General features: G+C 38.5%; 1 protein-coding gene across 2 annotated transcripts in view; it reads right to left on the bottom strand.

Annotated features, from left to right (window-relative positions):
• creb3l2 (cAMP responsive element binding protein 3-like 2) overlaps positions 1-11731 on the bottom strand; it is a 60854-nt gene extending 49123 nt beyond the window's left edge. Inside the window, exons 1-2 of one of the 2 annotated variants that reach the window (XM_061914179.1) lie at positions 11274-11731; positions 11007-11171 (exon numbers count right to left, since the gene is read on the bottom strand). In XM_061914179.1, the coding sequence (XP_061770163.1) occupies positions 11007-11105 (99 nt within the window). In that variant the 5' untranslated portion in view covers positions 11106-11171; positions 11274-11731. Of the gene's footprint in view, positions 1-11006 lie in introns of both variants that reach the window. The other variant, XM_061914177.1, reaches the window with a different exon arrangement.
• Positions 11732-13144: the final 1413 nt, after the last annotated feature.

Raw genomic sequence — 13144 nt, 5'->3', positions numbered from 1 at the left:
GAACAGGTGGGTGCCATGATTGGGTATAAAAACAGCTTCCCAAAAAAATGCTCAGTCTTTCACAAGAAAGGATGGGGCGAGGTACACCCCTTTGTCCACAACTGCGTGAGCAAATAGTCAAACAGTTTAAGAACAACGTTTTTCAAAGTGCAATTGCAAGAAATTTAGGGATTTCAACATCTACGTTCCATATCATCAAAATGTTCAGAGAATCTGGAGAAACCACTCCACGTAAGCGGCATGGCTGGAAACCGACATTGAATGACCGTGACCTTCCATCCCTCAGACGGCACTGTATAAAAAACCGACATCAATTTCTAAAAGGATATCACCACATGGGCTAAGGAACACTTCAGAAAACCACTGTCACTAAATACAGTTTGTCGCTACATCTGTAAGTGCAAGTTAAAGCTCTACTATGCAAAGCGAAAGCCATTTATCAACGAGATCCAGAAACGCCGCCGGTTTCTCTGGGCCCGAGATGATCTAAGATGGACTGATGCAAAGTGGAAAAGTGTTTTGTGGTCTGACGAGTCCACATTTCAAATTTTTGGGGCGAAATATTCGATATTGTATCATCAGGACCAAAGGGGAAATGAACCATCCAGACTGTTATTAACACAAAGTTCAAAAGCCAGCATGTGTGATGGTATGGGGGTGCATTAGTGCCCAAGGCATGGGTAACTTACACATCTGTGAAGGCACCATTAATGCTGAAAGGTACATACAGCTTTTGGAACAACATATGCTGCCATCCAAGCGCCATCTTTTTCATGGACGCCCCTGCTTATTTCAGCAAGACAATGCCAAGCTACATTCAGCACGTGTTACAACAGCGCTGCTTTGTAAAAAAAGAGTGCAAGTACTTGCAGTCCAGACCTGTCTCCCATGGAGAATGTGTGGCGCATTATGAAGCCTAAATTACAACAACAGAGACCCCGGACCGTTGAACAACTGAAGCTCTACATAAAACAAGAATGGGAAAGAATTCCACTTTCAAAGCTTCAACAATTAGTTTCCTCAGTTCCCAAACGTTTATTAGAGTGTTGTTAAAAGAAAAGGTGATGTAACACAGTGGTGAACATGCCCTTTCCCAACTACTTTGGCACGTGTTGCAGCCATGAAATTCTAAGTTAATTATTATTTGCAAAAAGAAAATAGAGTTTATGAGTTTGAACATCAAATATGTTGTCTTTGTAGCGCATTCAACTGAATATGGGTTGAAAAGGATTTGCAAATCATTGTATTCCGTTTATATTTACATCAAACACAATTTCCAAACTCATATAGAAACGGGGTTTGTAGTTTGTAGCGTAGCGGCCGCTTCTAATTGGACGCAGGGGCCATGCAGATGGAATGTGTGGCCTCAGGACTGCTGTAAAAAAGGACCTCTCGCCAGGTGTAGACATGTCAAGGAGTGTTCAAAGAATGCTGGGGTTCTGATCTCGGCACGGACGCGGCGCACGTTCTCCTTGCTGGCCACAACTCTCTGCACAGGCTGGCAGTTACGTAACAAGACGGAAAGCAAGAAGTGCTTCTGGGGAAAAAAAACAACAATGTGTGACGCATGGAGCAGATGTCTGAAGGCTACGGAGGAAAACGCCAAGAGACTTTTTAAGCAACCGACTTTTTAGGCCGCGTTCACAAACGTCATGTCTGCTCACGTTTTGACAAGAGTTCATAGTGTGCCACAGGACATTGTAGAAACTAGAAATAAATACAAGTAACAAATAAACACATTTAAATAGAGATGTCTGATAATGGCTTTTTTGCCGATATCCTGATATTGTCCAACTATTAATTACAGATTCCGATATTATTATTATTATTATTTTTTTTTTTTTTCTTCCCTTGGCCTCAGTCTGCACCCCCACTCCAGGGCCTAGGCTAAGACCGATTTTTAAATTTTATTTTAATCTTCTATTTTTTTCTTCCCACCCCCCTTGTTTACCTGTATGTCATCTTTTTTGTAAGGGGCGCTGGAAGCCGGCAGACCCGTCAGCGATCCTGTTCTGTCTCCCTGTAATGTTTGTCTGATCATGAATGGGATTGTGCTGAAAATTGTAATTTTCCTGAAGGAACTCTCCTGACGGAATAAATAAAGTACTATCTATCTATCTATCTATCTATTAACCGATACGATATATACAGTCGTGGTATTAACACATTATGATGCCTAATTTTGTTGTGATGCCTCACTTGATGCATTAAACCATGGGTGTCAAACTCTGGCCCGCCATGTATTTTCATTTGGCCCTTGAGGCAATATCAAATTAACATTAGAGCTGGCCCAAATTTCAGTGCCCCTCACGAAAATCACAGAGGGCAACCATTCTCCCAAATTTCTCCCGATTCCCACCTGGACAACAATATTGGGGGCGTGCCTTAATGGCACTGCCTCAAGCGTCCTCTAAAACCTTTCGTCATGTCCGCTTTTCCTACGTAGAAACAGCGTGCCGGCCTAGTCACATGATACATGTGGCTTTTACACACACACACGCTTATGCAATGATGCAAGCTTGGTCAACAGCCATACAGGTCACACTGAGGGTGGCCGTATAAACAACTTGAAGACTGTTACAAATACGCGCCACACTGTGAACCAACACTAAACGAGAATGACAAGCACATTTCGGGAGAACATCCGCTCAGAATAAATACACAGAACCCCTTGCAGCACTACCTCTTCCTGGACGCTACAATATAAAAAATTATTATTAGCCTGTGGGAAAAGTTAATTTTGATATTTACCGGAGAAGGCTGCAAATAGAAAAGAGGCATTAAATTTCTATTTAAATTTGATTTGATATGCCATTGCTATTTTTAAATTATTAGTATTATTTGAAACCTGATTTTGCATGTCACTATAAAGTTATATAAGTCTCGCTTGTTCAATATTCAATGCAAAACTTGTTTGGGTCCCTATTAAAAGGTTCATTTGTTCAACCTTGGCCCGCGGCTTTGTTCAGTTTTAAATTTGAGTTTGACACCCCTGCATTAAACAATGTAACAAGGTTTAACCAAAATAAATCAACTAAAGCTATGGAGAAAAAAATGCCATATTTATTATTGAAGTCCCAAAGTGCATGATTTTTTTTTTTTTTTTAACACGCCTCAAAACAGCAGCTTGGAATTTGGGACATGCTCTCCCTGGGAGGGCATGAGGAAGTTGAGGTGGGCGGGATTGGGGGTGTATATTGTAGCGTCCCGGAAGAGTTAGTGCTGCAAGGGGTTCTGGGTATTTTGTCCAGTTGTGTCTATGTTGTGTTACGGTGCGAATTGTGTTTGTCATTCTTGTTTCTTGTTAGGGACGGCGTGGCGCAGTGGAAGAGTGGCCGTGCGCAACCCGAGGGTCCCTGGTTCAATCCCCACCTAGTACCAACCTTGTCCCGTCCGTTGTGTCCTGAGCAAGACACTTCACCTTTGCTCCTGATGGGTGCTGGTTAGCGCCTTGCATGCCAGCTCCCTCCATCAGTGTGTGAATGTGTGTGTGACTGGGTAAATGTGGAAGTAGTGTCAAAGCACTATGAGTACCTTGAAGGTAGAAAAGCGCTATACAAGTACAACCCATTTATCATTTGTTTGGTGTGGGTCCACAGTGTGGCGCATATTTGTAACAGTGTTGAACTAGTTTATGCGGCCACTCTCAGTGTGACCTGTATGGCTGTTGACCAAGTATGACTTGCATTCACTTGTGTATGTGAAAAGCCGTAGATATTATGTGATTGGACTGTAACTGTACTTCTCGCTACGTTTCGTGTACACAGCGACGTTTTAAAAAGTCATAAATTTTACCTTTTGGAACCGATACCGATAATTTCCGATATTACATTTTAAGGCATTTATCGGCCGATAATATCGGCAGTCCGATATTATTGGACATCTCTACATTTGAATGATAATAATAACAAAACAATATACATAATAATGACTTTAAAAATGTTTAAGCGCAAAAAAAGCCCTAATGTAACAAGAACAAGCTGAATAATGATAATAATACAGATAATACATTGTAAAAAGAATGTAAAAGTCAGTAGATTTTACCAAAAAAAATGGCGTAGTCGACAGAATTGTACTTTAAAAATGTAATTGTGTTGATTTTCCACTTAAAAACCGCCACCATAGACTTTTCCGTTGAAAAAACACAAAAAAACTGGCAGCTCCTCGCATTCATCCATTTTCTACCGCTTATTCCCTTTTGGGGTCGGTGGTGCCTATCTCAGCTACAATCGGGCGGAAGGCGGCGTACACCCTGGACAAGTCACCACCTCATCGCAGGGCCAACACAGATAGACAGACAACATTCACACACTAAGGACTATTTAGTGTTGCCAATCAACCTATCCCCAGGTGCATGTCTTATGTATGTATGTGTGTTTGGCTCCCTTTTTGTCCAGGAACACTCATACCAAAAGTCCCAAAGTCCGATAGAGTTCTAAAAAAATGTTATGACAAAAAAATAGAATGGAATTTTACAGTTTTTTTTTACTGAATGGGACACCCAAAATGTATATGAAAATAAAGAAAGTGGGATTTACAATATTAACTACGAACAATAAAACACTGAATATTAACAACATATGAACATATTTTACTTTTAAGACCAGCTCCTCCATAGTTGTGTATCTTTCACAAGCACAAACGGCAAAATATGAATAAAGAAGGGTAGTCAAAACCTACAATATGATATAGTATCACTTTCATGCAGACATTTGTTGTAAAAAATGTGCTTCCGCATCTGTTCCTGACAGACTCGTTTGGGCCTGGCTGCCCTGAACACATAATGGCAGCTACACTTTCCATCTTAAAGGTCTAAGAAAATAATTTGGGAATGTCAGGCGGGCCAGATTGAAAAACATATTGGGCCTTAATTTGCCCAGATCCGGTATGGTCACAGGACAAATATATACCAGTGCAAACGTTGGTACCGAGTGATTAGTTATGACATTTATGGTATTGGAACGAGAGTACCTAATCAAATGAAGGCGGTTGAAATGAAGGTGAAAATGCTTTGCATATTGCTCAGTTTTGATTGACACTGTCAGACAAGTATTCATGAACAAAATATTCATTATCTTCTTTGTAGTTGTTCTCAACAATGACCGCCAGTAGGTCTCCAAAGAAGATTGTTGAATGTTAGAATATATATATATATATATATATATATATATATATATATATTTATATTAGGGGTGTAACGGTACACAAAAATTTCGGTTCGGTACGTACCTCGGTTTAGAGGTCACGGTTCGGTTCATTTTCGGTACAGTAAGAAAACGACAAAATATACATTTTTTGGGTTATTTATTTACCAAATTTGTAAACAATGGCTTCATCCTTTTAACATTGGGAACATTATAATGATTTTACCCAAGTTAATCCACATTAAACTGCCTCAAGTTGTTGCTTTGATTAAATAAAATGACAAAACCTTTCTTCTACATATAAAAAGTGCAACATTAAACAGTTTCAAGTCAACTCATCATGCTTAGTTTATTACAGCATTTGGGAAGCCTGTAGTTGACTTTTATTATGTAAATGATATATTTTTGTCAACATGTGATAGCAGGGACTCTGCCATTCAAAGCTAGGCTGCTACATGACTAATGATTAATGTAACTATTGCTGAAAAAATAGTACAATAGCAATAGGAGAGACTATTCATCCCTAAACACAATGAAATAACAAACGCTAAAAGCTAATTAGCCTTCACCTCAAGCCTATACTATGAGCTAGCTGAGCTGCAGTTTAAGTTTCTAGAAAGTCAACGGGCTCATAGGGATGTTTGTAATAGTTGTGACTAGGAAGTGTTTTTTATAATTTGGGGTTAGTAACCTGTCCGCTGCTCCCCTGCTAAACGAATATCTGCTCGACGCTAAAGCATTGACAACATCGTTCTGAATACACACTGCTGATTGGCTGTTACATCGCTCGGAATACGCACGGCGGATTGGCTTTGTATGTAACCAATCAGATGTTTGTGTGGGCGGGACAATGCTTGCTGCTGAGACAGAGGCAGAAAGCAGAGCAGCTTGTGAAGACTTCTGCTTACAAACTCGTTTGGTACGCCCGCGTGCCGAACCGAAACCCCCGTACCGAAACGGTTCAATACAAATACACGTACCGTTACACCCCTAGTATATGTATATATATATATATATATATATATATATATATATATATATATATATATAAGGGGTGTGGGCAAAAATCGATTCGAATACGTTGTGCAATTCAGAATCGATTCTCGTTTTTATAAAAATCGATTTTTTTTTTTTATCAATCCAACAAACCACTACACAGCAATACCATAACAAAGCAATCCAATTACAAAACCGAACCTGACCCAGCAACACTCAGAACTGCAATAAACAGAGCAATTGAGAGGAGACACAAACACGACACAGAACAAACCAAAAGTAGTGAAACAAAAATTATTATCAACAACAGTATCAATTTTAGTTATAATTTCAGCATAGCAGTGATTAAAAATCCCTCATTGACATTATCGTTAGACATTTATAAAAAAATTTAAAAAAGAACAATAGTGTCACAGTGGCTTACACTTGCATCGCATCTCATAAGCTTGACAACACACTGTGTCCAATGTTTTCACCAAGATAAAATAAGTCATATTTTGGTTCGTTTAATAGTTAAAACAAATTTACAAAAAAATCAATTTTGAATCGAATCGTGACCCCAAGAATCGATATTAAATCGAATCGTGGGACACCCAATGATTCGCAGCCCTATATATATACTTGTCCAGGGTGTAGACTGCCTTCTGCCCGAAGCAGCTGAGATAGGCTCCAGCACCCTCCGCGACCCCAAAAAGGGACAAGCGGTAGCCTTATTTGTATCTGACTTTACAGAGGGGGAAATTGTGGGGATAGGGCAGGGTGACAAAAACAATAGCAAACACAACAATAACAATAAAGCAACATCAGCAAATAGGATATGTACAAATATGACGTAAAAGTGATAGCAAAGAAGCAGTTATCGAAATAAATAATAATACAGAAATGACAATGAGCATTATTACACTACAAACGGAGCAAAATAAATACCAATAGAAATATCACTATTGATCATGAACAATACCAATAATTTACCTCTATTATCAACAATGCAGGTGTTCAAATGCAACAATACATATATGTCATGTTAACTAGAAATACAAAAGAATGTATAAAAATGGAGGGGAGGAAAGAGAGCAACCTGTATTAACCATTTAGATCAGGGGTGTCCAAACTTTTTCCACTGAGGGCCACACACTGAAAAATCTAAGCAAGCGGGGGCAATTTTGATATTTTTTACTTAAAAAAACATTACATGTATAAAAAATATACATTTCGGCCTCCACTCAGGCTTGATCCCAGGGACTCCAAAGGGCTTTGGTCAAAAAAAAAGATTAAAAATGTGTCATTATTCAGTATTATTTTTATTATTATTCAAGTTTTAAATCTCTAAACCAGAGGCGCTCACACTTTTTCTGCAGGCGAGCTACTTTTCAATTGACCCAAGTCGAGGAGATCTACCTGATTCCTATTTATAATTTATATTTATTTATTTATGAAAGAGACATTTTTGTTAACACGTTAATGGTGTTTAATGATAATACAAGCATGTTTAACACACATAGATTCCTTTCTTTCATGAAGACAAGAATATAAGTTGGTGTATTACCTGATTCTGATGACTTGCATTGATTGGAATTAGACAGTGGTGCTGATAACGTCCGCATTTTCAAATGGAGGAAAAAAAAAGTCCTCCTTTCTGTCCAATACCACATGAAAGTGGTTGGATTTGGCATCTCATTTGTCCAACTTGCATACTCCTTTTTAAACACTTTGTTATGAGAGTAAGATATGTGTGTGGCCCTTTAATGTCTGGCAGCAGGTGAGTGACGTCAGTGAGAGTGCGGGTGGGCAAGCAAGTGAGAAAGCGGTCGCTGAGGGCGGGGGAGAAATACATTGGCATCAAACTCCGTAGCTTGCTAGCTTGTGCACGCTAGCTTTCTGAGACTCTTATTTTGTTAGCACAGGCAGGATGAAACAGGTCTTTTATGGTGAAGACAGGAACTGTGCAGTCGGTCTTTAGAGTTTTGACAGTAGGTACGGAGTCTCTAGAAATAAAATGTGTTTCTCTGCGTCCGCCCTGTTAGTGATTTTTTTCTTAAATATGAGCTCGCAGCAGCCAGCGTCATCTCACAAGATCCTCGGGTGCCGAGAATGTCAAACAACTAACGAAAGTGAAGTCTTGGTATGATTGATGATTGCTCATTTTTAGGTATATTTTTTAATCCCTGGCTTGAGATTGACTGACACACCCTCCGAGATCGACCAGTCGATCGCGATCGACGTAATGGGCACCCCTGCTCTAAACCAACATTAGGTGCATCTGTCCATATAATGATTTTAAAGATTTAAGTTGAATGCTCTTTTTGTCACAAAAAACATTTTTTTAATGGAAAAGTCACAAAATATGCAATATTTTCACCCAATATTTTTTTAAGTGGAATATTTGAGATTATATAATAATTGGAGCATTAAAAAGGTCAATCACTCGTAACACCATTGATTTTAATTAATTATTGTTTTTTGAGCAATGACATTAAAAAACAAATCACACTAAAATTATTATGGATCCAAAAGGGTCCTACTCATTAAAGTGTTAAAAAATAAATCATACATTTTTTTTACTGTTTCTATTTTTAACACAATAATTTCGAGATCAACTTCAGATCTATCCGTCAATTATAAGTTTTATTGGTGTTTGTTTTTTGTTTGTTCATTTTAGGCCCTTCTTTAAAAAAAAGAGCTCAGTTTTTAATATGGCAAACACAAAATAGGCAACATTTCCCCCAAAAAATATCTCAAAGTGGAAAATTTAATGTGACATAATTGGAGCCTTGATTACGTCAATAATTTATAATGACATTGATTTTGATTCATTATTATTTTTTAAAGAAAGAAACAGCCTGCATGGCAGCTTTGTGTTATTAGAGTAAACATTGCAACATTTTCTTGTTACATTTCACCCGTTTGCACTTTTATATCACTTTTTACGTTCTAAAATTTTTTTAAATGCGCCGTGGGGCCGTTAAAAAAATTACCTGCAGGCCGCACTTTGGACACCCCTGATGTAATTGTTATAGTAAAAATTGGTTAAGCTAGGATATGATATATTTTAGTCAACAAACCAGAAGCACAAATGCATGTGAAGAAAAAGGAGGTAGGGCAGGGGTGTCCAAAGTGCGGCCCGGGGGCCATTTGCAGCCCGCAGCTAATCATTTCCCGGCCCGCCACACATTCTGCAAAAATTGCAAAATTTATAGTATTGCAAAAATTTAAAAAATACCTCTAAAAAAAGTGGACTGAGGTGAAATCTAATGAGAAAAAGTGGCAATGTTGACACAAAGCTGCCATGCAGGCAGTTTTTTTTGTTCCTTTTGTCTCAATTTTCTTTTTTTTTTTCCATTGCTCAAAAAAATAAATAAAAAAAGGACGAAACAATCTATGTTATAATGCATTATTACTCAAAAATTATCACTTTAAGATGTTTTATTTGGAAAAAATATTGCGTATGTTGTGTGGTTGCCACATAAAAACATCAAAGTTTTGACAAAAGAGCATAAAACAAACAAAATCGACAAATATTTCGGAAGTTGATCTTGAAATTTATATTTCGGAAGTTGATCTTGAAATTTAAGTGTTAAAAGTAAAAAAAAAAAAAAACTAATAAAAATGCATCACTTTATGAGTGGGGAACCTTTCGGATCTCAAATATATTTAATAGGATTTTATTTAACTTTTCACTGTGATTACTCAAAAATATTAAATAATTAAAATCAATGGTGTCCTGCATTATTGATCTTTGAGGGCTTTAATTGCTAAATAAAGGAACTCTCCCGAAGGAATCAATAAAGTACTATCTATCTATCTAAATACTGCATATTTTAGTTTTACTATGAAAAACAAAGTTGTCTTTGACAGAAAAGGCATAAAACCTTGTTTGTTTGACTTTATATCAACCTCAAGTTGATATAGAGATTTACTGTAAGCATTAAATTAAAAAAAAAAATAATAATTTGACTTATTTTTAACATTTTAGTGACTGACACCCTCTATGCTCCCCAGGAGCCCTAAGAATAAAATTAAAAAATCCATATATTTTGTTACGGTTTGAAAATGAAAAATATCAATACGGCCCCCGCATGCTTACATTCTGTGGAAAAAGTTTGGACACCCCTGATGTAGATTATTCTAGTAAAAATAGGTTAAGTTGGGCTAGAATATATTTTTGTCAACAAAGCAGAAGCACAAATGCATGTGAAGAGGAAGGAGGAGGTGGTACTTGCATCCTGGACCTCAAGGCTCAACTTGTGCATGGAGTGCAAGGCACACACACACAAACACACACACACACACACACACACACACGTTTTGCCTACTTTGTGTGGACCCAAGTTTGGTCAGTAGGTTGTGAGTGCCCCCCTTTTCACTACAGCTAGAATGATGAAAAATATATATCTAACACACACACACACACACACACACACACACACACACACACACACACGTTTTGCCTACTTTGTGTGGACCCAAGTTTGGTCAGTAGGTTGTGAGGGCCCCCCTTTCCACTATAGCTAGAATGATGAAAAAAAATATCTAACACACACACACACACACACACACACACACACACACGTTTTGCCTACTTTGTGTGGACCCAAGTTTGGTCAGTAGGTTGTGAGGGCCCCCCTTTCCACTATAGCTAGAATGATGAAAAAAAATATCTAACACACACACACACACACACACACACACACACACACACACACACGTTTTGCCTACTTTGTGTGGACCCAAGTTTGGTCAGTAGGTTGTGAGGGCCCCCCTTTCCACTATAGCTGGAATGATGAAAAAAATATATCTAACACACACACACACACACACACACACACACACACACACACACACACACAAAGAAGGATACAGACTTACATTAGTGTAGAGGCCACAGTCCATGTCTGCAGCCTCGGACAGCTCGCTGAGGTTCCGGTCCCAATGCATAAAGGCTTCGGTGGAGTCCAGGATCTCCATGGTCCTGCTGGGTCCTCCTCCGGCACAACAAAACAAGAAAAAGTTCTGTCGCGGTCAACTTTTGTGCTGCAACGGGAAGTCGACAGCAGAAATTGCGTTAATGTAGCAAGAACACCCGAGTGCTTTTCTTGATCATCTCCTCTTGACGTCTTCAACATCAACACGCACTTTTTTCCTGCCGTTTGTCCTTCCTTGTCTCTCCTCCTCCTCCTCCCGGCCCAGACCGACTGGAATGTGTGGGCGTGGTCACGCCGAGCGAGAAAGTGCGACATGGACCATTAAAACTGTTTAAAAGTAAGTCTTGTTGTAACTCACTTTCAAAGTGAGATAAATAAGTTACTTTTAGTGTTTAGTGGGTTCCAGCTGTTTGTTAAACACCCGGCAAATATGTCGAGATATTGAAGCTTTTCCGGTTTCAAAGTCAAGCCTTCACGAAACCTTCATTTTGCGACGCGACGAAGTTGTCTTTTACGGGTTTTAAAAAAATAACAACACGAATGTAACGTTAAATAGTCTACTTTAAACGAGAAATGGGGAGTAATTTGGATTTAAATGTCGACAATCGAAGCTCTTGCTTATCAAAGTTCCGGTCTGCTCAGAAAGGACCTTAAGACGGACAGACGGACCAGCCAATGAGGAGAGAGTTTGTCATATTAATCCAGCCAATGAGGAGAGGCCAAGAATACTAGTCTACTAGAGCCCGCCCCTACTAGTACAGTGTTTTTCAACCTTTTTTGCGTTGAAAAAATGCGGAGGCACACCAGCAGCAGAAATCATTTAAAAACAAAACTCAAGTTGACAGTAAAAAGTTGTCGTCGCAATTGTTGGATATGACTTTAAAGCAGGGGTGTCAAACTTAGTTTAGATCAGGGGCCACACGGAGAAAAATGTACTCCCAAGAGGGCCGGACTGGTAAAATCACGGCATGATAACTTAAAAATAAAGACAACTTCAGATTGTTTTCTTTGTTAAAAGATAAAACAAGCAAATTATGAAAATGTACAAATCATGTTTTTTTTTTCATTTACATGTTGTGGTTTATAGTATTCTATTTTTATTTGTTGTTATTTATACTTTCTGAATAAATTATGTAACAATGTTCATCAGTCAACACATTGGTGTTAATTTTAGATCTCATCATGATTCAAAAATTATATCAAAATCAAATTACAGGATATTATTTATGTAGTTTGCTCATTTTCGTCAACTGATGTACTAACATGTGGTTTATTTTTTTCACATATGGAGCATCATCTGCAAATATACAAATAATTGCAATTCCGGCATCTAGTGAACACATTTAGAACAGCGGTTTCTTTCATTCAAAAAGTTCAAGTAATTTTTATACCGAGCAAACTCATCCCGCGGACCAGATGAAACCGGTTCGCGGCGGGCTGTATGTTTGAGACCCCTGCTTTAAAGCATAACCAAGCATGCATCACTATAGCTCTTGTCTCAAAGTAGGTGTACCGTCACCACCAGACTTATTTGGACTTGTTTGCTGTTTTCCTGTGTATAGTGTTTTACTTCTTGTCTTGCGCTCCTATCTTTTTTTGGTATTTTCCTGTGGCAGTTTTATGTCTTCCTTTGAGCTATATTTCCCACATCTACTTTGGTTTTATCCTTCTTCGTGGGGACATTGTCGATCGTCATGTCATGTTCGGATGTAGATTGTGAAAGCCGTCTTTGCTCCACAGTAAGTCTTTGCTGTTGTCCAGCATTCAGTTTTTGTTTACTTTGTAGTCAGTTCAGTTTTAGTTTCCTTCTGCATAGCCTTCCATAAGCTTCAATGCCTTTGCTTAGGGGCACTCACCTTTTGTTTATTTTTCTTTTTAAGCATTAAATACCTTTTTACCTGCACTTTGCCTCCCGCTGTATCCAACATCTACAAAGCAATTAGCTACTGGCTGCCACCTACTGATATGGAAGAGTATTACACGGTTACTCTGCCCAGCTCTAGACAGCACCGACACTCAACAACAACAACACATCATTTGCAGACTATAATTACTGCTTTGCAAAAAATATTTATAACTCGG

Source organism: Nerophis ophidion, linkage group LG10 (assembly GCF_033978795.1).
Source record: "Nerophis ophidion isolate RoL-2023_Sa linkage group LG10, RoL_Noph_v1.0, whole genome shotgun sequence".
Classification (NCBI taxonomy): Eukaryota; Metazoa; Chordata; class Actinopteri; order Syngnathiformes; family Syngnathidae; genus Nerophis; species Nerophis ophidion.
Note: the sequence above shows the minus strand (reverse complement) of the source record. Positions and strands in the feature narration are given on the sequence as shown.